This window comes from Hypanus sabinus, chromosome 28 (assembly GCF_030144855.1).
Source record: "Hypanus sabinus isolate sHypSab1 chromosome 28, sHypSab1.hap1, whole genome shotgun sequence".
Taxonomy (NCBI): domain Eukaryota; kingdom Metazoa; phylum Chordata; class Chondrichthyes; order Myliobatiformes; family Dasyatidae; genus Hypanus; species Hypanus sabinus.
In genome coordinates this window covers 31,718,117-31,744,400 of record NC_082733.1, presented here as the reverse complement: position 1 = coordinate 31,744,400, position 26,284 = coordinate 31,718,117, and the positions used below count along the sequence as shown (strand labels likewise).

General features: G+C 40.4%; 1 protein-coding gene across 1 annotated transcript; it reads left to right on the top strand.

The window, feature by feature from the left end:
* The first annotated feature begins 64 nt into the window (after positions 1-64).
* mrpl46 (mitochondrial ribosomal protein L46) lies at positions 65-22,837 on the top strand. The gene is made up of 4 exons (XM_059952851.1): positions 65-315; positions 12,090-12,288; positions 20,862-21,035; positions 21,505-22,837. Exons 1-4 carry the CDS (start codon positions 94-96, stop codon positions 21,765-21,767), a joined length of 858 nt encoding a protein of 285 aa, XP_059808834.1. The 5' UTR covers positions 65-93; the 3' UTR covers positions 21,768-22,837.
* The last annotated feature ends 3,447 nt before the right edge of the window (positions 22,838-26,284 follow it).

Below are 26,284 nucleotides of genomic sequence, written 5' to 3'. Positions count from 1 at the left end.
AATGAGAGAAGGACGGAGGAACAATAAGCGTTTATATGCTGATCCATCCCCCCCTCCTCCCACTACCGCGCGTCTCGCAATCGGAGAGCCGAGATGGCTGCGCTTCGCCGGCTCCCCGTGCTCGGGAGCCTCGCCGGCCCCCGGCTTGGCCCCGCACTGCAGGGATTGGCGGGGCGTTCCACCGAGGGCAGCCACACTCCGCAGCCGGGGGCCAACGGCTGGCAACTCTGCGGCGCCGTGTGTCTGCAGCGGCCGGCCGTGGTGTCGCGGGAGAAGAACCAGATGGAAAGCGCGTTCGCGCGGCTGCTGGAGCAGGTGGGCGCGGGCGCGGGAACGCGCGACCTTTGGCAGTCCTGGGCGCGGGAACGCGCGGCTTTTGGCAATGGTGCGCACAGGTGAAGGTACAGGTACAGACTCGGCGCTTTTCCGTTGGATTGGAGAAACACTCTGGGCACTGTTTTCCACAAGTTTATCCCAAAAGTTGTATATTCAAAAAAACTTTTGTGGGATCTGCGTGAGGATGAAGAGACTAGCATTTGCAGCCCATTCCTAATTACTCTTGAGAAGTTGGTGGTGAATGGCCTTCTTGAACTGCTGCTTACCTTCAGAATTAGATTTAGTATCGCTGAGGAATATCATGAAATTTGTTTTATAGTATGGTGCATGACGTAAAATATTCAAGTTAAAATACTGTATCAGATCACTCAGTATCTGTGTGAACAGAAATAGTTAATATTTCAGTTAAATAATCCATATTACCATTTGGAGGTTCCACTTATAGAAAGGTGTAAAGGCTTTCTTTAGTAAAAGTCCAGATGAAAATTATGAAAACAATTTCAGGCTGACTTCATTACATAACTACTCTTGATTATTTTAAGATTCAAAAACTTTATTGTCATTTTAACCATACATCAGCTCTGCAGGGCAGAATGAGACAGTGTTTCCCAGGAGCAGTGCAATTATAACATAACAAACATAATAAACATAACAATAAATAGTAAAATACAACAGCCACATGTCAGTTAAAAACAAGAAATGAGAAGTTTGCAAGTTGATCTGATTGGGACTTATAAAATTGTAAGGGGTGATTTACAGAGCAGGCAGAGAAACTTGTGCAACACAAACATAATGCAGGAGGAACTCAACAGGTCAGGCAGCATCTATGGAAAATGAATAAACAGTCCATGTTTCGGGCTGAATCCCTTCTTCAGGACTGAGAAGGAAGGGGAAAAATAGCAGAATAAAAAGGTGGGGGCAGGGGTAGGAGGCTAGCTGGAAAGTGATAAGTGAAGCCAAGTGATGATTAAGGCTGGAGAAGAAGGAATCTCATGGGTGAGTACATGGTTGAAGAATCGGAGGGCTGCATCTGGAACAAGAGCTATGGGAATAACAGTTGGCATGGACTGGATAAGCTGAAAGGCCTGTTTTTGTGCCATATTGGTCAATGACTATATATAAATAAATTCAGGTTTCCCCCTGCTATTCAAAGGCAGAGCATTCCTATGAAATGGTTTGTAAGCCAGAATATTGTAAAGTGAAGAAGCAATTACCATTTATTTATATGGGGAAAATTTGTGAACATTTGCAGACCCAAAATATAACCTCCTAAATCATGCCAAGTAACACATAAAACCTAAAATAATAGTAATATATAGTAAAAGCAGGAATGATCTGATGCATACACAGTCTATATGAAGTAGGAATACTTACCTGCAATCATTGCAGCACTGTCCACCGTAGCAAAAATCTCACGCAAGTGCTCTTGCAAGAAGCACTCTTTCCAGTAACCGTTCAGCTGTGAAGCTGCCAAATCGTACCAAATAACACATAAAAATACACAACCTATATAAAGTAGAAATAATGTACGCCCAGTGTTGTTTCACTTACCGGAATCGGGAAGGCTGAGCACACTGATGATGGTGTGTTAGGCTGAGTAGTCGGAGGTTGGGATGGTGGGAGACTGGGGTGTCATCTCATCGTCGTCTGTTTCCATCAGGGCTGGCAGGTTATCTTCTTCTCTGTCAGCCTGCCTTATGTCAAAGGTTGAGGTTTGTCGTCTGCTGTGGCTGATGTGGAAGGCTTGAAAAATTGACAGTATGCTTGACTGCTTAGCCTCGCGCATTTTTCTATCATACAGTTCTTTGTAAGCACTCAAATCATCCTGCAAATATGCCCTAAACCTATGTACCCTTTCAAAATTGAAGTCATATTCTTCTGCAATCATTGCAGTGTTGTCAATCGCAGCAAAAATCTCATGCAATTGCTTCACATTCAGTTCCTGGACGACTTCACTTTTGGGCCGTTGGCTACTGCGTTCGGTTTCAATTGTTATCCTTTCCTCTTCATCAGTTCTTCATCTGTCAGTTCTTGGTTATGGGATGTCAGAACCTCGTCGACGTTATCTTTGTCAACTTTCACAAACCCAGCCTCTTTAGCCAAGCTCATTATATAACATAGAACAGTACAGCACATTACAGGCCCTTCGGCCCATAATGTTGTGCCGACCCTCAAACACTGCCTCCCATATAACCCCCCCACCTTAAATTCCTCCATGTACCTGTCTAGTAGTCTCTTAAACTTCACTAGTGTATCTGCCTCCACCACTGACTCAGGCAGTGCATTCCACGCACCAACCACTCTGAGTGAAAAACTTTCCTCTAATATCCCCCTTGAACTTCCGTCCCCTTACCTTAAAGCCATGTCCTCTTGTACTGAACAGTGGTGCCCTAGGGAAGGGGCACTGGCTGTCCACTCTGTCTATTCCTCTTAATATCTTGTATACCTCTATCATGTCTCCTCTCATCCTCCTCTCCAAAGAGTAAAGCCCTAGCTCCCTTAATCTCTGATCATAATCCATACTCTCTAAACCAGGCAGCATCCTGGTAAATCTCCTCTGTACCCTTTCCAATGCTTCCACATCCTTCCTATAGTGAGGCGATCAGAACTAGACACAGTACTCCAAGTGTGGCCTAACTAGAGTTTTATAGAGCTGCATCATTACATCACATGTCTTAAACTCTATCCCTCGACTTATGAAAGCTAACACCCCATAACCTTTCTTAACTACCCTATCTCCCTGTGAGGCAACTTTCAGGGATCTGTGGACGTGTACACCCAGATCCCTCTGCTCCTCCACACTACCAAGTATCCTGCCATTTACTTTGTACTCTGCCTTGGAGTTTGTCCTTCCAAAGTGTACCACCTCACACTTCTCCAGGTTGAACTCCATCTGCCACTTCTCAGCCCACTTCTGCATCCTATCAATGTCTCTCTGCAATCTTCGACAATCCTCTACACTATCTACAACACTACCATCCTTTGTGTCATCTGCAAACTTGCCAACCCACCATTCTACCCCCACATCCAGGTCGTTAATAAAAATCCCAAAAAGTAGAGGTCCCAGAACAGTTCCTTGTGGGACACCACTAGTCACAACCCTCCAATATGAATGTACTCCCTCCACCACTACCCTCTGCCTTCTGCAGGCAAGCCAATTCTGAATCCACCTGGCCAAACTTCCCTGGCTGGATCCCATGCCTTCTGACTTTCTGAATAAGCCTATCATGTGGAACCTTGTCAAATGCCTTACTAAAATCCATGTACATCACATCCATTGCACTACCCTCATCTATATGCCTGGTCACCTCCTCAAAGAACTCTTATTAGCCTTATTAGGCATGATCTTCCCTTCACAAAGCCACGCTATGCTGACTGTCCCTGATCAGACCATGATTCTCTAAATGCCCATAGATCCTATCTCTAAGAATCTTTTCCAACAGCTTTCCCACCACAAACAAAAGGCTCACTGGTCTATAATTACCTGGACTGTCCCCACTACCTTTTTTGAACAAGGGGACAACATTCGCCTCCCTCCAATCCTCCAGTACCATTCCCCTGGACAACGAGGACATAAAGATCCTAGCCAGAGGTTCAACAATCTCTTCCCTTGCCTCATGGAGCAGCCTGGGGAATATTCCATCAGGCCCCGGGGACTTATCTGTCTGAATGTATTTTAACAACTCCAACACCTCCTCTCCCTTAATATCAACATGCTCCAGAACATCAACCTCACTCATATTGTCCTCACCGTCATCGTTCGCTCTCAGCGGTGAATACCGAAGAGAAGTATTCATTGAGGACCTCGCTCACTTCCACAGCCTCCGAGCACATCTTCCCACTTTTATCTCTAATCGGTCCTACCTTCACTCCTTACTTTGTTCTTTACTCCTTACTATGTCCTTACTTTGTTCACCACAATCGAAACACTTAACTATGTCTAATTTTACGCTAAGTGTAACACCCTTATGCGTTCTTTTCGGCTTTTCAAATAGCTTAGAACTCATCTTGCTAACGGATGCACAAAATAAATCGACATAAAGCACAGATGCTCACAGGCACGTGATTTAAGCAGTGCCAGCTAGAATGCAGTTCTGGGGGAGGAGCTTGGCGTGCGTGCTGCCTTTTTTCATAATAGTGAAAACACCTTCTGTTAGCGAAAACAAGTAACTAATGTAGGTCTTTTGTAACAGCGAGGTGTTGTAAAACAAACGTTCAAAAGAACGGGGGACACCTGTAGTTCAAAAGAGACTGTGCAACTCCTTTCTTACTCCCATCAGCATTCCTATATTCATTGGGACAGACTTGCAGCATTTAGAACCAAAGTCAATGGGATGGCGATAAATTTCATGTCAGGATGGTGTGTGATCTGGCACATTGGCACATTCCCCACCTGCCTAGAGCAATGCTGTTGCTCTTGTTCATGATGGTATAACACACTGTCAGAGTAGTACGATCAAGTATTTGGAGTGTTTTTTTGCTGATGGTACACAGGTACTATGTGCTGTCACGGAGATTTAGGGTGTCTGATGAGATTATGGGTAGTTGGCTGCTTTGTTCTGAATGATTACAGAGTCATGTAACAGATACAGGCCCTGGAGCTCATCCACCTATATTAATCCTGTTTCCATTAAAATGATCCCAAGCCTTCCATGCCTTGGTGGTACAAATATTCTTAAGTTGAGCTGCTCAAGAGTTTTTGGAGCTGTATTTGCACAAGTGAGCATAGAGCATTGCTGCCTTGTAGATACCCTTTATTGAGCCACTCAGTGGTGTCGTGGCATCAGCTCTGGAAGCGTATGGTCCTTATTTCAAATCCAGCTGGGTCCCAAACTGGACAGCAGCAGTATCAGTGTGGAAGAAAGGCCTGGCAATCTACTTTTCTATCTGGCTACAAGAACCCTAAGGACAACTGTAGAGTCACCATGAGTCGATCATGAGTCGATGATGACTTGATGGCACTCAACAACTACAGACCCTTTAAAGCACGATACACTTTAGAAATGGTTAGAAACTGTGGGATGAATGGGTTGTTCTGTGAGTAAAATAATTGAGCAGAATGGATACAAACTCTGGAGTACAGAAGAGGAGGTAATTTCATTGGGGAGGAAGATTCGGAAAGGATTTTGCTGGATAGATACTATGTAGATGTTTCCCATGGGTGGAGGAGTTGAATTGGGGCACAGTCTCAGGATAAGGGGTCAGTAATGTAAGAATAATATGTGGGGGGGGGGGAAATTTCTTAGAAGGTTGTAAATCTTTACAATTTTCAACCAGAGAGCTATGGAGGGTGAATCATTAATCTTTGAGCATATACTTTTAACTTTTTTAGGGGTGCATAATTTTCCCATGGGAGTCAGGGAAGAAAGTACAGTTGACATCAGATTTCAAAATTGAGTATCACATCACTGAATGGCAAAAAACTCTGGAAGTTGATAAGATCTACGATCTATCAAAGTAGGATTTCAGAACCATTTAGATGAGAGATAGTAAGACTGCAAGATTGCAGAGGCAGGGTGTTGGGACTGGAGGAGAGGGTCGGGCCAGTTCTGTTTGCTGTTCGGCGACTTTTATCGCGCTGTGCAGAGGCTGTGGCTTGGTGTTTGCAGCTTCTGTAACGTTTACTCCGTTTTACTGAGGTTGTGGCGGTGGCCTGCTCTGGCTGCTCCATGCTTCGTGTTTAAGAAAGTGCAGGCAGAAATAAAGAAGAGAGGAAATAACAATAGGGCTGTAGAGGGCAGGTGAATGATATCATAGCTTAGTTTAGTGTCATGCATATTTGTATAGGTCCAGTGAAAAACTTATTTGAACATTATATAAAGAACATTCACAAGAGAAACATAAATTTTTACACAATTTTTACAAAGAATGCAATTAGAATAAATAATATTTTAGTGCAAAGTAGTGATTGCATTGCTAAAGTGTGGTGGTTGTGATATTAGTGGTTGATTCAAATTGAATAGTTGAAGGGACATCCTTATTCTTGAACTAAGTCGCACGTAGCTTCAGGATTTTGTATCTTCTACCCAATGGCAGTCCATAATAATGGGAATTTTTGATGGACACTGCCTTTGTGAATGCAGAAAGAATATGTATTGGGAAGATGAGTTGGCAGTTTTAGAAAGAGTGTTTGTATCTAGAAGTGAAAAATGAAGGTAGAATATCAAACAAAAATATTGTGATTATTATATCTAATTCTATTTAAGTTTTTCTTATTTTTACATGGTACATTTATCAGTTGAACCAGTATTCAATGGTATAACTGATTATCTTGTCATAGTCACTAATGTTGAAAGAGTTTTGCTCTGTACAAGTTTGTGGATTTCCTACCATCTTCATTATCATCACCATTCTTCACGATTTTCATCATCATCTTCATTATGTGCCGTGTCATATGACATAGGCAATCCTGGTCTCATGACCATGATTGTTCTTGGGAGATTGTTCAATTGAAGTGGTTTGCCATTGCTGCCTTCTGGGCAACAGTGTCTTTACAAGATGGCTGACCCCAGCCATTATCAGTACTCTTCAGGGATTGTCTCCCTGGCGTCAGTGCTCACATAACCAGGGCTTGTGATATGCACCAGCTGCATATGTGATCATCCACTGATGAAGTTTTTGAGGATATTGGGGATGCAGGGGTTAATGACCTTCAAGGACTTTGTGCTCTCTCACAGTAAGTTGCATCCTTTGTTTTTGCTTCACATGATTAATTGTACTTCTGCAGCTGTGAGGTTGTGAAATTGCTAAACTACTTCTCTGTTTTAATCAAGGACGGAACTGTCTGATTCTGTAAAGTAGTGGTCACCAACCAGTTGATCGCAATCAACTGATTGATCTTTGTGACTGTTCCAGTGGATTCTGAAAAAGAAGAAAAATAAATACATAAATACTGTTGTAATGTGAGCATTATAAAAATAAGTAATACTAATTAGGATAATGCTAATATAGCAATACTTCCGCTATGGAAAGCTGTTTGTAAAGAGAGGTTGTTTCTGGGGTTGCAGGGTTTTACTTCCGTTCCAGGTTGAAGGCCCAGCAATCATTTTTCACAAAACTTGCTTCTCAAAATAAGGCTGCTGTTGAAGAAAAACACAAAATGCTGGCAGAACTCAGCATTTTGTGTTTTTATTTATTTCCAGCATCTGCAGATTCACTCGTGTTGCCTGCTGTTGAAGCATCATTTCGTGTAAGTCACCTTTTGGCTAAACACAGGAAGCCTTTTACAGATGGCGATTTATTCAAGGAAGCAATGGCCATTACCTCAGAGACTGTTTTTAATTACTTTAAAAACAAAAAGGGCATCAAAACCGCAATACGTAACATACCGCTTGGCCTGGCTACAGTGACAAGGAGGGTAGAGTCACTGTCAGAGAACGTGGATCGACAAGTATTAAAGGACTTGTCACTCTTGTGAGTATTTTTCAGTACAGTTTGATGAATCCCAGGATGTAATGCAACCAGCTCAGCTTGTCGTATTTGTCAGAATGGCTTCCCAGGATTTTACAACAAAGGAGGACTTCCTCACTCTTCTGCACTTAAAGGAGAGAACGAGAGGTGAGGATATTCACAAGGAATTTAAAAAAATATGTCCGTGAACATGACATCCCATTCATAAACTGGTGGCAATTACTACTGATGGGGCCCCAGCAAAGCGCGGTGTGTGCATTGGTTTTATAACACTATGCCTTAATTATCCTAATTTTCCCGACTTCCTGGATTATCGCTGTGTGATTCGTCAGCAGGCCTTGGCTGGGAAGGTCGTGGAATTTTCTCATGTAAGGACACTGGTGGTCAAACTGATAAACTTGATTCAAGCAAAAGCGCTTCAGCACCGCTTATTCATGGTGTTATTGGATGAGCTCAATGCCACTTATGGAGACATAATTCTTCATGCTGATGTTTGGTGTTGCAAAGTGCTGCAATGACTTGTTGACTTGCTGCCTGAGATAAAGACTTCTCTGTCGACAAGAAACGAGGAGCACAAGGAACTGTCAGATGATGTGTGGCTATTGGAGTTAGGGTTTCTGACAGACTTAATGGCTAAGTTAAATGCACTGAACAAGGAGCTCATGGGAAAAGACCCACATGATAAGTGCAGTAAATGTGTTTAAGGCCAAGCTTGGTATTTGGATTTCAAATTCAAAGAACGGGAGGCTGACCCACTTTCCCAACTTGGAGAAAATGTTACAGGCCATCAAGGAAAAAAAATGCTTTTCGCCCTAAGCAGTACTGTGCTTACCTAGACAAACTGGCAATAGGGTTCGATTGACATTTTGGGGAGTTAAACATCATGAAGGATATTGCTGCATTTACTTCAAACCCATTTCTGCTGATCGATATAGAATAGATAGCAGCCAAATTCCAGCAAGTATTTGATGTGTCAAGTGATAATGAAATGGTAATTGATTTGCAAAATGACATCGAGCTTAAAGCATGATGAAGGGACAGTGACTTTTGGGGGCTTGTCAGCAAGGAGAAGCTTCCTCATCTCACCACACATGCACTAAAAGTCAGTGCCTACTCTGGGTCAACTTATCTGTGTGAAATTGCATTTTCACAGATGAAAATGATTAAATCTAAGTACAAGAGCTGTCTTATTGACAGACAACTCACAGACCATCTCAGACTGACTGTCTGTAGTTATGAGCCAAATTTCAGGGAACTACCAGAAAGTATTCAGCTTCAGTCATCACACTGAGTGCAACAGTCAATTTTTATTCATTAATTTTTCATGTTGAAATAAAATTAAATAATGAAACATAATTAAAGGTATAAAGTATTGTAATATTCTTAAAGAAAGACAACTATGGCCTGTTTGATATGCTAGTTGCAGTGTTTTCTTGGTTAAATTAATTTGAAAGTTTGACAAAAGCATTTTTATGTAACTCAAGTAGAATTAGCCCAAATAAAAGGCCTTTAGTTGGAAGTACAATCTGAGCTGTTGTTTCTCTAAATGATTTAGTAGGTAGATCTTGCCTTTCACTAAGGCCGAGGTACGGAATCTTGGGCTTAAAAAGGTTGGTGACCACTACTGTAAAGTAACAGATGTGTGTGCGTCTGATTAAAAACTCAGGCTGATTACTCTTTTCCCTGGCACTCTGTACCTTGCAGCTGCACAAGCTTTGTATTAAGAACTGGAAAACAACTCCATATATGGATAATGATGGTCCCTTTGAACTGTATAAATGTCGCTGTACGTAACCTGCTAATAGAGGTCCGATATGAGCCCCTGGGGGAGAGCAACCCTGTCCTTTGGGTGTTTGGCTCAGCACCTCTCGCCGGCTGAGTTTGAACAAATAGACTGGTGAAAAGGGTAAAGTAAAGAACTGTTTGTGATGTGGTTATAGGTCCAGCGAATTTAAGTTTACACCACTACCTGTTCCCGTGGCTTCATGTGACCCTGATTGGGGGGTAGGCAGGTGCAGGTGCTACACATTGCCTAAGGTGACCTGCAGGCTAGTGGAGGGAAGAATTGCCTTACACATCCTTTGGTAGGGATATATCTCCACCCCCGCCACCCCAATTTCTACAGCATTGCAGAAGTTACTTGGCTGTAAATTACTCTTCAGATTGTCCTGAGGTCAAGAAAGAAATAATATAGATGTAAGATCTCTTCCCCCCCCCCCCATTCAACACATTGCAATAGGTCTTTAGTTTAGAAGGCAGGTGAAGTTAAGTGATAGGAGAGACAATATGAAGCTTAACCAGATGGTCTCTCTGAATGATCTTGGTTGTGGGATTAATTTTGTGTTCAATATTTGATACGAATTTTACTGCAGGATACTATTTTATTGTGAGATCAACGTTCCTACTTTCTTTCCGGTAATCTATAAATAATGTAAGATTGTTATCACAATAGCAAAAAAAATTTACAAGAGTAAAAATTCCACTGGATACTGTATCCAGTATCACATTAACTGAGATAGGTTGCAAGGGTGCGTCTTGACAATGAGCAGCAAGCAAAATGCTGAAGGAGCTCAGTAGGTCAGGTAGCATCTGTGGAAGGGAATGGACAGATAACGATTTGTTAAGGCCCTCCATCCGTATGTTCTTTTCCACCGGGTATTATGAATTGGGGAAAGGTCACTCAGTTCCTTGCTCCTGGTCTGCCACTTAATAAGGCTATAATACATAGGAGCTGAATAAGGCCATTCAGCTCATTCAGTTGATGTACCTAATGAATTGATCTCCACAGTCACCTGTGCCAGTGAATTCTGCTGGTTCACCACCCACTTGTTAAAGAAATTCTTCCTCATCTCTGTTCTAAAGGACATCCTTGTATTCTGAGGGTGCGCCCTCTGGTCCTAGATTCTGCCTTATTCTCTCCACATCCAGTCTATCTAGGCCTTTCAATATTCAGTAGATTTCAATGAGAATGTCAAACCTACCCCCACCCCCCCCCCCCCCCCATACTTCCATCAAGTACAGGCCCAGAGCCTTCAGGTGTTTCCCATTTGTTCATCCCTTCACTCCTGGGATCATTATCATAAACCTCTGGACCCTCTCCAGTGTCAGAACATTTGTTTGAGATATGAGACCCTAAACTGCTCACAGTACTCCAATTGTGGTCTGACCAGTGCCCTGTAAAGTCTTATTGTTGCACTCTCTCCATAAAAATTATGGTGGATCTGACTGTAACCCCAATTATGCTCCCTGAAGGGTTATTAAGTCCAGTGAAGAGTCTTGACCTGAGCCATTGACTGTTATATTGTCCTCAACAGAGATTGCCTGACCCATGAAATTCCTCCAGATTTTGTTAATAGCTCCAGTTTCTGTATCTGTAGTCGCTTGTATATCTAGCTTACAAATGATATATGTATTTAGCTACATATCTGAAGAATATCAATGTGGGAGAGCAGCTAGTACATGTAACATAATTCATCGTGTCAAAGCCTAAAATAATTATTTCTTATGATAAGTGATTGCAGTAGCTGGAAATGTGCAGACTCTGGATTTTGAAATTTGAGATTGAAATGGCAAGAGTCCTAGTCTAATCTTTTATTTGTGGCACTAGATTTAGAGGCTTTGTTTCCTATGCCTGCTGCAGGTGACTGGTAGAATCTTCGGGGAGTTGATAGAGATGTGAAAAGAATAACATGGGATTATCTGCATCTACCATCATGCACTCATTTTTACTAAACCTATACTAATCCCATGTTATTCAAAAGACATTTAAAGGTTTTTTCCAAAACTAATTTTTAAAATAAAAGCAGCTTTACAAACTATTTGAATAACATGCGATTAGTATAGGTTTACCTCCAAGAGGACCCCAACCTTGTCATAGGGTTTGAGGCTTGCATCCCTCAATGACCCAGAGAGCTATGTTAGCTGGAGTCAGGGCCTTGTACTTTGGCTGTTGGTAGGGTCACCCATGCAAAACAGGTCAAAGGGTAGAGGCCAGACCAAGAGTGGCTCACTGGTCCTCCAGGTTTAGGGGTTCACCTCAGGGCTAACAACCCTGACTTGTCAGCAAAAATTGTAATGGAAACAGCAATGAAGAATCATTCTATGTCTGTGTGTGACGATATAAGACAAACAGGGATGGAGGTCCTTCATTGCTGTCCTAAATGCCAGTGGCCTAATGGGCAGTAATTAAGTAATATAGGTTTAGTAAAAATGGGTGCTTGATGGTTGTAGTGGATATGGTGGTCAGAAAAGCTTGTTTCTGTGTTGTATGACTCTGATATGATGGTGCATTTAGTTTATTTCTGCTTTCTCAAAATGCAAATGATCTTATTTCTATTTTATAGATGGAGCTGGAGAAAAGCCTCTATTCTGATCATGAGCTTCGACTCTTTGAAGATGAAGAAAGGATTCAAAGAAGGCAGGCATATGATTATGATTCAGATGAAGAGGATGATGTTGGCCATGACATTGTGACTGGTCATGATCTGGAGGATATGTGGGAACAGAAGTTCAGACAGTTCAAACCTGCTGATAGAGTACAAGGTCTTTGTCTTTCACTGCTTCGTACCATTAGTGTTATGATGGGCTGCTCAGATACTGTGGTTCCTGACACCAATATGATTCAAAGCTTTTCATAAACCATAAGAAATGGATGCAGAAGTAAGCTATTTGACCCAATCTGCCTTCTCTGCCATTTAATAAGATCATGACTATATTATTTTTATATAGCTTTCTTACACCAATCCTTGATTTCCTTAACTCAGGGGCTCCTGGGTTATAAATGAGTTGACTTTATGGAAGTGCAACCAAATTTGGAGAATCCAAATTCTCCTAAACTTCTTTAAAGATTTTTTTCAGGCTAGTAATAATTAAAACGTTTCATGGTATTCATTAATAATTGAATACATGAAATTTCTAGATTTCCTCACTTGCAGACCCCAGTCATTCAGATTGGCAACAACATCTCCATCAGCAGGGGTACACCAGAAGGTTGTGTGCTTAGCTTCCTGCTCTACTCACTTTATACTTACGACTGTGAGGCTGAACCAGCTCCAATGCCATATTTAAGTCTGCTGAAGACACCACTGCCTTTGACAGAATCTAAGGTGGTGATGAATCACTATAGAGAATAGAAAATGTGGTTGAGTGGTGCTACAACAACAACTTCTCACTCAGTGTCAGCAGGACCAAGGAACTAATTATTAACTTCAGGAGGGAGAAACCAGAGATTCATGAGCCAGTCCTTATTTTGGATTCAGAGGTGGGGAGGTTCAGCAACTTTAAATTCCTCAGTATTATCATTTCAGAGGATCTGTCCTGGGCTATTATGAAGAAAGTATGGCAGCCCCTTCAGTTCCTTAGAGATTTGTGTAGAATTGGCATGAGATCTAAAACTTTGACACATTTTTATAGATGTGTGGTGGAGAGTATATTGACTGGCTGCATGATGTCCTGGTATGAAAACACCAATGTGTTGAAAGGAAAATTCTACAGAAAGTAGTGAATTGGGTCCAGACCATCATGAGTAAAGGCCTCCCCACCATTGAACACAACTGCATGGAGTGCTGTCGCAGGAAAGAAGCATACATTATCAAGGACCTCCACTACTCAGACCATGCTCTCCTCTTGCTGCTACCATCAGGGGGAAGGTACAAGAATCTCAGGACCCACGCCACCGGGTTTAGGAGCAGTTATTACCTCTCAACCATCAGGCTCTTGAACCAGTGGTGATAACTTCAGTTAACTTCACTTGTCCTGTCTCTGAACTGTTCCCACACCCTGTGGACTCTAACTTTCAAGCACTCTTCATCTCATGTTCTCGATATTTATTGCTTGCTTGCTTATCTATCTATCTATTTATTTATTTTTTTGTATTTGCACAAGTTTGTTGTCTTTTGCACTTTGATTCTATTATGTTTCTTGGATTTATTGAGTATGCCCAGAAGAAAACAAATCTCGGGTTGTACATGGGTGACATGTATGTACTTGGATAATAAACTTACTGTGAATATTCCATTAGTTTAATTATAGGTAGTGTTAAGGTGACTACTTCTCTTGACACTGGTTTCATTACCTGCTTTTACCTTTTTTTTAATAGGTGAGTAGAACATCCAGCACATGGGAATCAATTCTTGCAATTTTTTGTGTTTCATTTTTATGTCTTTAATATGTTTTGGCTCTCTTAACATTTTCAATTCATTAAATATAGCTTAGAATGTCATTATCCTGACTGGAATCTCTTTTAAAGCTTATTTGTATAAACAGATTTGTTTCACAGCACAAATTAATCTTTCCTCAAAGAGCTGCTGTTCTGACAGATTTTTTACAATTGTACCCCTAGACCCATGTGGATTACTTTTATCTCCTCTTTGCAGAGAGAATATAGTTCCCCTTTAGTTCTGGTTATAGCCTTTTCAGGATATCTCAGAATAAAGTAGAAAGATTCAGGGCATTATTTTTCTGCACGGTTCAGTATTTGGCTTTGAACCCATACCTCATTATTTCTGTAATTAAAAAGATGGCAGACCGGCACTCTACTTGTTTTGGCAGTCTGAATTTTCAAAGTTCAAAGTAAATTTTATTATCAAAATACATGTATGTCACCATGTACAACCCTTGCAGGTATACTCGGCAAATCTATAGAATAGTCATTATAACCGGATCATTGAAAGATCAGAGTGCAGAAGATGTCAAACTGCAAATGCAAATATAAATAAATTGCAATAAATAATGAGAGTTTGAGATAGAGTCCTTAAAGTGAGATGATTGGTTGTAGCAACATTTCAATGATCTTGTGTGTTTGAGTGTATAGAGTTATCTCCTTTTATTCAAGAATCTGATGGTTGAGGGGTAGTAACTGTGCTTGAACCTGGTCATGTGAGTCCTGAAACTCTTTCACTTTCTACTTGATAGTAGCAGCGAGAGGAGAGCGTGACCTGGGTGGTGGGGATCTTTGCTGATGGTTGCTGCTTTCCTATGACAGCATTTCATGTAGCTGTGCTCAATGGTGGGGAGGGCTTCCCCTGTGATTTACTGGGCCAAACCCACTACCTTTTGTAGGATTTTCAGTTTAAAGGCATTGTTTCCATACCAGGCTGTGATGCAGCCAGTCAATACACTCTCCACTACACATCTGCAGAAATTTGTTAAGGTTTTTGATGACATACTGAATCTCCACAGACTCCGAAAGAAAAGGGGGCACTGCTATGCTTTCTTCACATTTGCACTTATGTATAATAGCAGTCTTAACTGGGATTCAGCACAATGTGACTTCTTGCATTCACAAAGGAGTTGCACCTTGTTGAGATTGGTATATTTTAAACTGCTGCCTCACTGACCTTTTACATTAATCAGTTTGGGGGAAAGGATTACAGTGTTTTAAAATTTCATAAAGTTTTTATTGGTAAGTAGTTTTCAGCTGGAGCAACTAAAGGTAACTTTGTGGATCTGGGAACTGTTTCAGGTAATATTACGCATATTAAATGACATGCATAAAAACAACAAAAAGTTTGAAATGCTCAGCAGATGAGGCAGAATCTGCGGAGAAAAGTTGGGGTGATTCTGGATGGAGAGAACTAAAGCAATGTCTGTAATAGAATAGAGACTAGGAGAAAGGATAGAGATGCTGGCTAAGATGATAATAAAAAGAAGAACTTGTTAATAATAACTGTTCAATCTGAAGCTGATTAAATTAGAAAGCTATGAATGTAAATGGAAGAGGAGAGGCAAAGTGGAATAAAACTGTACTGAAACTGGGATTCGAAGCTGCTGAAATCTGAAATGAGCATAGAGAGTTCTGGAAACATGTATCAAGTCGGGTAATGTCTATGGGGAAAGGAAAAGAGAATTAACACATTTTGAGTTGGTCTTTCATCAGAAAGGGCTAGTTGGAACAAAATTCAAAGTGATTGTCTAAAATAGTTAAACAGTGTTAAGTCCTGTGTGCTGTTCTGTGATCAATCAGAGGCGCTTGAGTTGTGTTGGGCTAATACAAGAAGTCAGGGGCAGATCAAAAGGAAGGAGAATTAGTGTGCCGGGTAATTTGAAGTTCAGAATCACCTTTGTGGACTGGATATAGATGTTCAATAAAGCAGTTATCTTTTTGTTTTCCCCAGTGTTGAGATCCTTTTGTGGATGTCTATGCAGAACATATAATCTCTTATAGCTGAATAGAAAGGCGTGATTGGAAATGAAAGAGTGAACCAGAATCTATTTTGAGAGGAGGGATTCCCTTGGGAGTTATCACCGATATCATTATCTGCTGAGTCATCTTGATGTGGATGATTATGGTCTGTAATCATGATTTCTTCTTGGCAAAGTCTACAGAAGTTGTTTGCTATTGCCTTCTGGGCAGTGTCTTTACAAGAAGGTTGACCCCAGCCATTATCAATGCTCTTCAGAAATTGTCTGCCTAGTGTCAGTGGTTGCATAACCAGGATGTGCACTAGCTGCTCATATGACTATCCAGCATCTGTTCCCATGACTTCATGTGATCCTGAATGGCGTGCTACACCTTGCCCAGGGGTGACCTGCAGGCTAGTGAAGGGTAAAGGAGAGAAAGTGAAGGTGGTAGAGGTTGATCCATTGAACATGGAGGCAGATGGGGTAGAAGTGAGTGTAGAAGAATGAGGGGAGATTTGATAGAGGTATATAAAATTATGATGGGTATAGATAGAGTGAATGCAAGCAGGTTTTTTCCACTGAGGCCAGGGGAGAAAATAACCAGAGGACATGGTGAAAGGTGAAAAGTTTAAAGGGAACATTAGTGGGGGCTTCTTCACACAGAGAGTGGTGGGAGTGTGGAATGAGCTGCCAGATGAAGTGGTAAATGAGGGCTCACTTTTAACATTTAAGAAAAACTTGGACAGGTACATAGATGAGAGGTGTATGGAGGGATATGGTCTAGGTGCAGGTCAGTAGGACTAGGCAGAAAAATGGTTTGGCACAGCCAAAAAGGGTCAGAAGGCCTGTTTCTGTGCTGCAGTGTTCTATGGTTCTAAGGTGAGGACAAGGGGAACCCAAGTTTTTCTTGAAGGAAGTGGAGGTAGCAAGAGAAATGTATGAAATTGCAGTGTGGTTGGTTGAAAGTTCTATCAACTGTTGTGGAAGACAGACTGTGGTTAAGGAGAATAGAAGGCATCTTGAAAACACAGGTGGAGGTGTGGTTATTAAAACAAATTGGGTTAGTGTCAGAAAAGCGAGAATGAAACATTTTTTTGCAGGAAGGGAGAAGGTGTTGTTAATATGGCTGTGGGACTTCATAGGCTTGTATTGGATATTGGTCGCTATTCTCTGAGATGGAGGTAGAAAAGTTGAGAAAGGAAATTCAAAGAGGTATCATGTGAAATTGAGAACAAGCTAGGAATTGACAGCTAAAAATGATGAAATATTTGAGTTGTGTATCAGAGCAGGAATGTAGCACTATCTCTGGCATGAAAGGGCCCAAGTTGAACAGAAACAAGGACTGCTCCATGTATTTCACAAAGAGATGTAATGTTTTGATCCATGTGGGTTTCCATGGCTTAACTGTTAATTTGGAGGAAGTAAGTGGAGCTAAAGGAGAAATGTACAATACAGAAACAAGTTCAGTCAGAAAGGTGGTGGAAGTTGACAGGTTTATTTCATGCTCAAGGATGAAATGAAAGGCCCACAGTCCTTCCTGGTGTGAGATGGGGGAAGGTGCAATGAGACCTGAGGATCGTTGTACACCAGTCATTGAAAGTGGGCATACAGGTACAGTAGGTGGTGAAAAAGGCAAATGGTATGTTAGCATTCATAGCAAAAGGATTCGAGTACAGGAGCAATGAGGTTCTACTGCAGTTGTACAAGGCCTTGGTGAGACTGCACCTAGATTATTGTGTGCAGTTTTGGTCCCCTAATCTGAGGAAAGACATTCTTACCATAGAGGGAGTACAAAGAAGGTTCACCAGATTGATTCCTGGGATGGCAGGGCTTTCATATGAAGAAAGACTGGATCGACTAGGCTTATACTCGCTGGAATTTAGAAGATTGAGGGGGGGAGGGAGGATCTTATTGAAACGTATAAAATTCTAAAGGGATTGGACAGGCTAGATGCAGGAAGATTGTTTTCGATACTGGGGAAGTCCAGAATGAGGGGTCACAGTTTAAGGATAAAGGGGAAGCCTTTTAGGACTGAGATGAGGAAAAACTTCTTCACACAGAGAGTGGTGAATCTGTGGAATTCTCTGCCACAGGAAACAGTTGAGGCCAGTTCATTGGCTATATTTAAGAGGAAGTTAGATATGGCCCTTGTGATGAAAGGGATCTGGGGGTTTGGAGAGAAAGCAAGTACAGGGTTCTATGTTGGATGATCAGCCATGATCATACTGAATGGCGGTGCAGGCTCGAAGGGCTGGAATGGCCTACTCCTGCACCTATTTTCTATGTTTCTATGAGATGAAGATGTAAAGGGACTGGATATCCTTGTTAAAAGTCTTGCCCTAAAACTCTTTTGAAAAAACTGAGATGTTCACATACAGCTAGACTCTACTGACCGCATGCTGTTTACTATGGACTCTTTCAGAAATGATTCTCAATTATTCTATGTAATGTATGGTGCTCAGAGGAAAATTTACAATCACTGTTTGGTTTTTAAGAATTCCTCTGACGTTCTTAGAATGTTTTAAATTTTATGTTCTGAATGATTGAATGAAAAAAGGTCAATATTACAGAGTACCCATGCAGGAAGAGAGAAAGGATTCCAATGTTTTGTGTAATTTCAAGAAAGACCTTTTTTATAGTAGTTTCAGCATCCGAATAACAGGACAGGTAGATAAAGTGATAAAGAATGTGGAACATAAAATATAAAACATAAAATATAAGAGTGCTAAAGTGATGCTCAAAATCAAATAAGATGGCAGGTAATCAACAGTCGGTACTGTGAAAGCAGGCTGATTACCCCAGGACACAAGAAATTTGGATTTGAGAGAAGAAACAAGACATGATAGAATGTTGGCAGAATTCAAAGTGTAATTTTGATGAAAAATGGATGAGACTGGTGTTTTTGTTGGGGCAGGGATCTGGTTTGAGAGCTATGTTGCAGGTGAGCAAAGATGATTCTCTTTCCTGTAGCAGAGAGGTCACAAAGATAGAGCATTGATTGAAGGTAGTTGTTAGAAAAAATATAGTTGAAATGATGATGGAACTGTTAAAGATTCTCTTACTGAGTGGACAGTGAGAATCTGAACATGCTGGGAGAGGCAAAAACCTTCAGGACATTTTGAAAACTGCTTGGCCACAGGGCCCTGCTTGCCCTAATGGCTCTTACTGGTTGGGAAGGAAGGGTTGGATGCAGTGTTAACTTTTTTTGAGTGGAAAAATAGAGCCAGTAAATAACTGAGTGTTTTAAGAAGCAAAAAGGTAGTAGGCTCCTGCTCCTAACTATACCAGAAAATGTAAGTAGACTGCAAATTAAGACAACTGTCACAATTGTGCTCAACAGCTGAGTTGACACCATTCCAAGTATTTGCATTGAATGACCACTTGAGAGTAGCAGAGTAATTTACAAAATTACTGCAAAGCAGTTAGATGTTAGAGAATGGGGGAAAAATGGTGAAGAATTGTATATTTTTAAACCCACCTCTGTCCCTTCTCTCAGTAGAAATAAATGCTTGAAGCTGTCATTAAGGAAGAAATAGCGAAGCATTTAGAAAGGAGTGGTTCCTTTAGACAGATGCAGCATGGTTTCAGAAAGAGCAGGTCCTGTTTGTCAAACTTACTGGAGTTCTTTGAGGACATAATGAGTCCAGTGGATAGAGGGCAACGGGTGGATGTTGTATATGTGGATTTCTAGAAGGTTTTCGAAAAGGTGCCGCACAAGAAACTTATAAGATACAGATGCATGGAGTCGAAGGAAGTGTATTGGCATGGATAGTGGATTGGTTAATCAATAGAAGGCAGAGAGTTGGTATAAATGGTTGTTCCTCCAGTTAGCAGTCAGTGGTGAGTGGGGTGCTGCAGGGGTCGGTGCTGTGCCCGCAGCTGTTTACCATTTCCATTGATGATTTGGAAGCGGGGACTTAGTGTAGCGTAGCAAAATTTGCTGATGACACTAAACTGAGTGGAAAAGCAAATTGTACAGAGGATGTGGAGAGTCTGCAGAGGGATGTAGATAGGTTAAGTGAGTGGGCCAAGGTCTGGCAGATGGAATACAATGTTGGTAAATGTGAGATCATCCACTTTGGAAGGAATAATAGAAGAGCAGTTTATTATAAATGGTGAAAGATTGCAGTATGCTTTTGTGCAGAGGGACTTGGGAGTGCTTGTTCATGAATCGCAAAAGGTTGGTTTGCAGCTCCAACCAATTTGCAAGGGATCTTATAGAAACTTACAAAATTTTGAAAGGAATAGATAAGATAGAAGTAGGAAAGTTGTTTCTGTTGGTGAGACTAGAACTAGGGGACATTGCCTCAAGATTCAGGGGAGAAGATTTAGGATGGAGATAAGGAGAAACTGTTTTTCCCAGAGAATGGTGAATCTGTGGAATTCTTTGCCCAGGGAAACAGTTGAGGCTTCTTCACTAAATAGATTTAAGAAACAGATAGGTTTTTACATAGTAAGGGAATTAAGGGTTAAGGGAAAATGCAGGTAGATGGAGCTGAGCTTAAGGACAGATCAGCCATGATCTTATTGAATGGCAGGGCTGGTTTGATGGGCCGAATGGCCTCCTCCTCCTCCTCCTATTTCTTATGTTCTTATTATGCTGAGCTTAGTAGCTAAGCCACATGTGAAGGCCAGGAAGGAGCTGGACTTGGTTGTCAGAGACTATTTGAGACGGACACCATTGGGAACATTTAATAATTAGTGGGATCTCATCCCCACTACCACGCCCTCCCTCACTATGAAAACCATAAGGAACCTGGGAGTGTAGAGAGAATATAATAGAATGAGAGATCTGGGCAGAGGGGTCTGTTTTCATACTGTATGCCTGTGACTCTGAGAATCTCAGTTCCCAGAATTATTAATTAATTGTTTGTGATTATTTATTGCAAATAATTCTATGATTGTGAAATATCCAATATATATTGCTGAACCATTTCTTGAACAGTGTCGGTAATCAAATAATTTTTCAAAATGTGTATTTCTCCGTATCTTAGAAGCTGACAAGAAGAATGATAGATCAACGTTGAACAGGCGATTGGATGAAAAGCTGCTGTTGTTAATAAAAGAAAAAGTGGAGGATGAAGATATCTGGTTGCTACCACAGAGTTACTGGAAACCAGGGGAAACCATGAGGCAGACTGCAGAACGCACCTTGTCGACTGTGTCTGGTAACAGCTCTTTTGGGTGGCTTTATATTCTTTGAATAGTAGCATGATGAAGCATAAGATGAAAATGGATCAGCCATGATGAAATGGCAGCACAGGCGTGATGGGCCATATGGCCTAATTCTGCCTCCATATCTTATGGTCTTGTAAGAAAAGAGCCAATTAATCCATTGTGCCTATGCCTGTTATTTCCCAGTAAACCAGTAATAATATTTCTCTTCAGATATTTCTGAACATTATTGAATTTATTTTCACAGTCCTTACAGATGATGCATTTCATATCATACTAATTTTTAGTGGGAAATAAAACTTCTTGTATCTTCTCTAATTTGACCAAAAAAATATTGTTCCCTGTCATATTTAAGTTTGCTTCCTCTCAATTAAGATTCTTGCTAATTTTAGGATTTCACTTATTGTTTCCTTCTCTCTCTCTCCCTTCCCAATCCATCCCTCCTGCCATCAAATTTTGTAGGAAATCAATTGCAAGCTGTTTTTCTGGGTAATGCTCCGTCTGGTTTCTACAAATACAAATATCCAAAGGCTGTACAAACTCCTAGTAATGTTGGAGCCAAAGTATTTTTCTTTAAAGCCTTGCTGATAAATGGAGATCTTAAGATGAAAAAGAAAGAAGACCATGTGTGGGTAACCAAGAGTGAGCTGAAGGACTACCTCAAACCAAATTACTTAAAACAAGTTCAACGCTTTATCTTTGATAGCTCAGCAATAAATATGTAGAAATATTATTTTGTTAAAATTGAATCCTTCTGAATATTAAATTATAAATCAAATCTTGTGTGCCACTTTTTATTGTACTTTGTTGTGCTCTTGGTTCTTCACTTAAGTTTCAAAAATCTGACTTGGAATGTCCTGTTTTCAAACATTAGGTCCATTTTATTAACACGTATATTTTTTTGGAAAGCACTCAAAACCAGATTTACTATCCAGACCCAATGATGCAATGATGCCTGTGTCTAAACCATTTCGAGGTCAACAGCATTGCCAAGTGCCAAGTCCAGACCAAGTAAAGATAGCAGTGGCATTAGTGAGGCAGATGGATTTTTAATTGTAATCCAGTGGTTTAGTAGATATTAATGACTGTTCCAGATGATTAATAATTCAAATTTCACAGATGTTGTAGGAATTAAAATTTACTCTTTGTATTGCTGATCTGATAATTTAACCTGATATCTGTACCCTTTGTTGATTTGCACATGTGGAAATGAGTGTGACAATAGAATCCTTGAACTCAAAAATATATCAATCCTTTTGCTGAGCCATTTGAAGGTTTGGTGCTGAATGTCCCAACTATGTCAAGGTAAGGATTGACAATCTTGGGAATGAAGATATAAACTTTTGGAGATGCTGTTGCTTGGTCTCATCAGTTTGATTCCATCTCACACTGTCAGAGAACACTGTTCCATTATCAGTCATTGTCTACCAGACACTAGGCAGCAAAGTCAGAACCGTTAGACAAATCGATGCCGATTTTAAACTGCATATTATCTAACTGTTGTATTTGTCTAATATTTATCAGTGACAGTGAATCTTGCATTTAAATTTCTTTTCTCTTGGAAGATGCAAATTATATATATTTTTCTGGATCTAGCCTAATTTCAATGCATGCCACTGTGTGCCAAAATCTTAATAACTTTACCTCATAACATCATAGCATTTTATTGCAAGCTACTTTCGTTCATGGCCTTATTCCACTTAAATCTGCTTTGTTTGAGGATTCACTCCACAAGTCATTTGTATTACCATACATGGTGACATTAATTATGTATTAAATAATTGCACACATCATGCATTCTGTTTCAAGTCTCAAAATCTTTCCCTGTCAATTTATGTTACTTGGTTCAATGTTAAACAGTTGCAAAGTCTAAATAACCTGGGCATGATTGGAACAAATAAAAATGAGGGAACCTTTGATTTACTTGTTCCAGAAGACTAGTTTTTTCTGTTAGTTTCCTTTGTGTTTTAACAATATCATGTTAAAATGCAAGTATTTTGTAGATCTGGTTGAATTTACCAATTGAATTGTTTTATGTGATGTAATATTTTTACTGCTGTCTTAACCCTGTCTCAAAGTCTGCATCACTTTTGCTATGAATACCCAAAATATTTTGATTTGATGGTTTTCATAGGTTGCCCCAAAGCAAGAATCTCTAAAGAATCCAATTAATGAGAAAAGTAAAAGACCAACACTCACTGTAAAAGAGAAAGTAAATAAATAAAATTCATGCAAGCAATTGAAGCAAACAACAACAGGATTCTGAACCAAAATTGAGACCTCTGATCCGAACCCCAGGGTAAGCACAAAGCCTCGTTTATCAGTTCATCATATTAGCGCCCACGGACCACAGCAGCTAGGGCAGTCTGTTTTATAAGGGATCTGATTTAGTATCAAATACAAAAGTCATTAAATTGAAGTTTTGAGTTAAGAACAGGAATGGCATTTTCAAGTCTGTATAAGATACTTAATCAAATCATTTAGTAAAATCATAGGTGATCTGATTTTAACTGAACTCTTCATATCTATACCTCCATTTATCCTTCTGCTCTTTGAGAATCATGTCCTTCTGCCTTAAACTATGCAAAGACTGCAGCAGAATTTTCTAAAGGCCTGCTGTCATAAAAAATAATTATCTTAAAGGAACAGTGTCTTATTTTTAAGAAGAAATCTGGATTATTAGATTTTCCTACAAGGAAATGTGTACTTCACTTCCATCATATCAAGCCTCCTCACAGTCTTATACATCAGAAGATCATCTCTCATTTTACTAAACTTCAGTGCCTATAAGCCTAACTTAACCAAAGTGGTGAGGGAGTTGGAAAATCAGACACCATCTATGGAGGGAAGTAAACAGTTGACATTTCTGGTTGAAGCCTTTCGTTAGGAACCTCAGCCCGAAAAGTCGACTGTTCATTCTCCTCCATTGATGCAGACTTATTTGCTGTTTCCACAGTAAACTTTATTTGGCAAAGTTCCCTACTCCTGTGCGGTAGCAAATTTTGCAAGTATAGTTGCCTTCATACAAGTCATTTATTCGAGCAGCTACAATTATTGCCGTACCTTTTTCACAAGCTACCTTAGTACTCTGTCCCATTGATTCTACTATTTGGGATTGAAGTGTACACTGCTCCACAAGGGACTATATTATTTATCTCTGCTGAAACCACTTCTTCATCTTAGCTTTCGGAGGTCATGCCATTCTTCTCTACAGGTTGAGCATCCCTTACCTGAAATGCATGGGGCTGGCAGTGTTTCAGATTTCAGATTTTATTTGGATTTTGGAATATTTGCATTGATATAATGAGATACCTTGGAGATGGGACCCAAGCCTACACACAAAATTCAAAATATGTAGCTTAAGTTGGTGTGAAGCTCACAGAGAGAACAGTCCGCAATTAGAACACCATGACATGATTGAGCTGAGTCCTTCACAAACTGTCAGAGTTGAATGACCACCCCTGACTTGTGACTATTACTGGTTCCAGTGCTGTGGTTGGCTTCATTTCCACCATGCATTTCAAACAGCTGCCCATTCCACAGCAACTACAATGGTATTGGGGGTAGTCTCATATAATATTTTTAATAATTTTGAACATAAAACAAAATTCCTTCAGTTTTCATCTTGTCATGACAGATCTTTCCTTGTTTCATGATTGGCATACGGATTAAACAGAATATGTTTACTCTGACCCTGACAAATCCATGCTTTCAATACATGATCGAGACCGTTTTTCATGTATGATATGTATTTCTGTTTTCATTAGCTTCTGTTCATTACATACAGTGTGTGAGGTCTCTTCTCAGAACTGTCTAATTTGCACAGAGACTTAAGCATCACCTGGGAACCTTCCCAGCACTTTATGGAATTGCATTTGCGACATCATGTCAGTGCTCAAAACAAATTTGGATCTTGGTGGTTTTTGGATTTTGGAATTTTGGATAAGGGGTACTCGACCTGCACTAAGATTGAGAGAGCCCATCCATCCTTTCCCAGATAACACATCTTTTCTAAAAGTTGTGTTCCCTTCAATATTCAGGCTTGACCAATATTACCCTGTAGCCATGTATTGGGAATTCCTATCTGATTGTATATCAATTTGTACACTGTTCAGTCTTTTTTCATTGGAATGCTGTTTACATTCATGCATGTCCTTTAATTATATTTGTAACCTCTAGGCTTATCTACAGATTTGCTTGTAGAAATTTATACCCCTTATTCTCACAGTCTGTCATTTCTCATATTAATAGCTTTCTCTCTTACACTTTTTCTGATTTATGATATCTTTGCATCTTTAATCTTTTGCCCTAACTAATTTAATATAAAATCTAATCTATTTCCCCAGTTTTGCAGCAAAATAGAACACTATTTCCAGCATTGTTTTGGGAGTCGGTCATCTTAATGATACATCTCTTCCTTTCCCTGGTTTTAGTACCAAGAATCAGAACCAATTTCTGCTCAGTCTGTCATTCAATTAGTCATTTGTTCGATTATGTGCCATGACATGTAACATAGATGATCATGTTCTTATCACGACCATGATTAATCTTGGCAATTTTTTTTCTACAGCAGACATTGCCTTCTTCTTGGCAGTGTCTTCACAAGGGCTTTTAATATGTACCAGCTGCTCATACAACGATCCACCACCTGCTCCCATGGCTTCACATGACTCTGATCAGGGGGTGGGGAGGGGGGTACTAAGCAGGTGCTACACCTTGCCCAAGGGTGACCTGCATGCTAGTGGAGGGATGGAGTGCTTTGGTAGGAACGTATCTCCACCCTGCCACCCACGTATAGTCATTAATCAAACCTTATTTATGCTTTGCTGATTTGTACAATGCTCAGATAACAATCTAGAAGTAATTACCTTTAAGGCTTAACTTGATAATTTGGTAACCAGTATTCATAATTGATTAGGTGGAATCGTTCCTGTTTGGTATTGGTTTACTGCATGTGCTGCCACGACTGGATCCATACTATAAATTTGTCCCAGTTCAACCCAGGACAGATATCTTGTATCCTTATATGTAGCAGCAACACAGTCTCTTGACTCTTCTGCAAGAACAATGTCAATCTTTCTAACTATAGTGCCCATTTATTCTGCAACATTCTTACTTGCTGCTTCTGGATAATTTGTTTGCCGGTCTAATGGGGGGGATCTCATTGAAACCTTTTGAATGTTGAAAGGCTTAGACAAAGTAGATGTGGAAAGGATATTTCCCATGGTGGGTGAGTCTAGGA

Excerpts from the sequence above, each read along its gene's own strand:
- mrpl46 (XM_059952851.1), top strand. The coding sequence starts at position 94 with ATGGCTGCGCTTCGCCGGCTCCCCGTGCTCGGGAGCCTCGCCGGCCCC. Across the intron at positions 316-12,089 it reads TCGCGCGGCTGCTGGAGCAG|ATGGAGCTGGAGAAAAGCCT; the intron begins GTGGGCGCGGGC and ends TCTATTTTATAG. Across the intron at positions 21,036-21,504 it reads CACCTTGTCGACTGTGTCTG|GAAATCAATTGCAAGCTGTT; the intron begins GTAACAGCTCTT and ends CAAATTTTGTAG.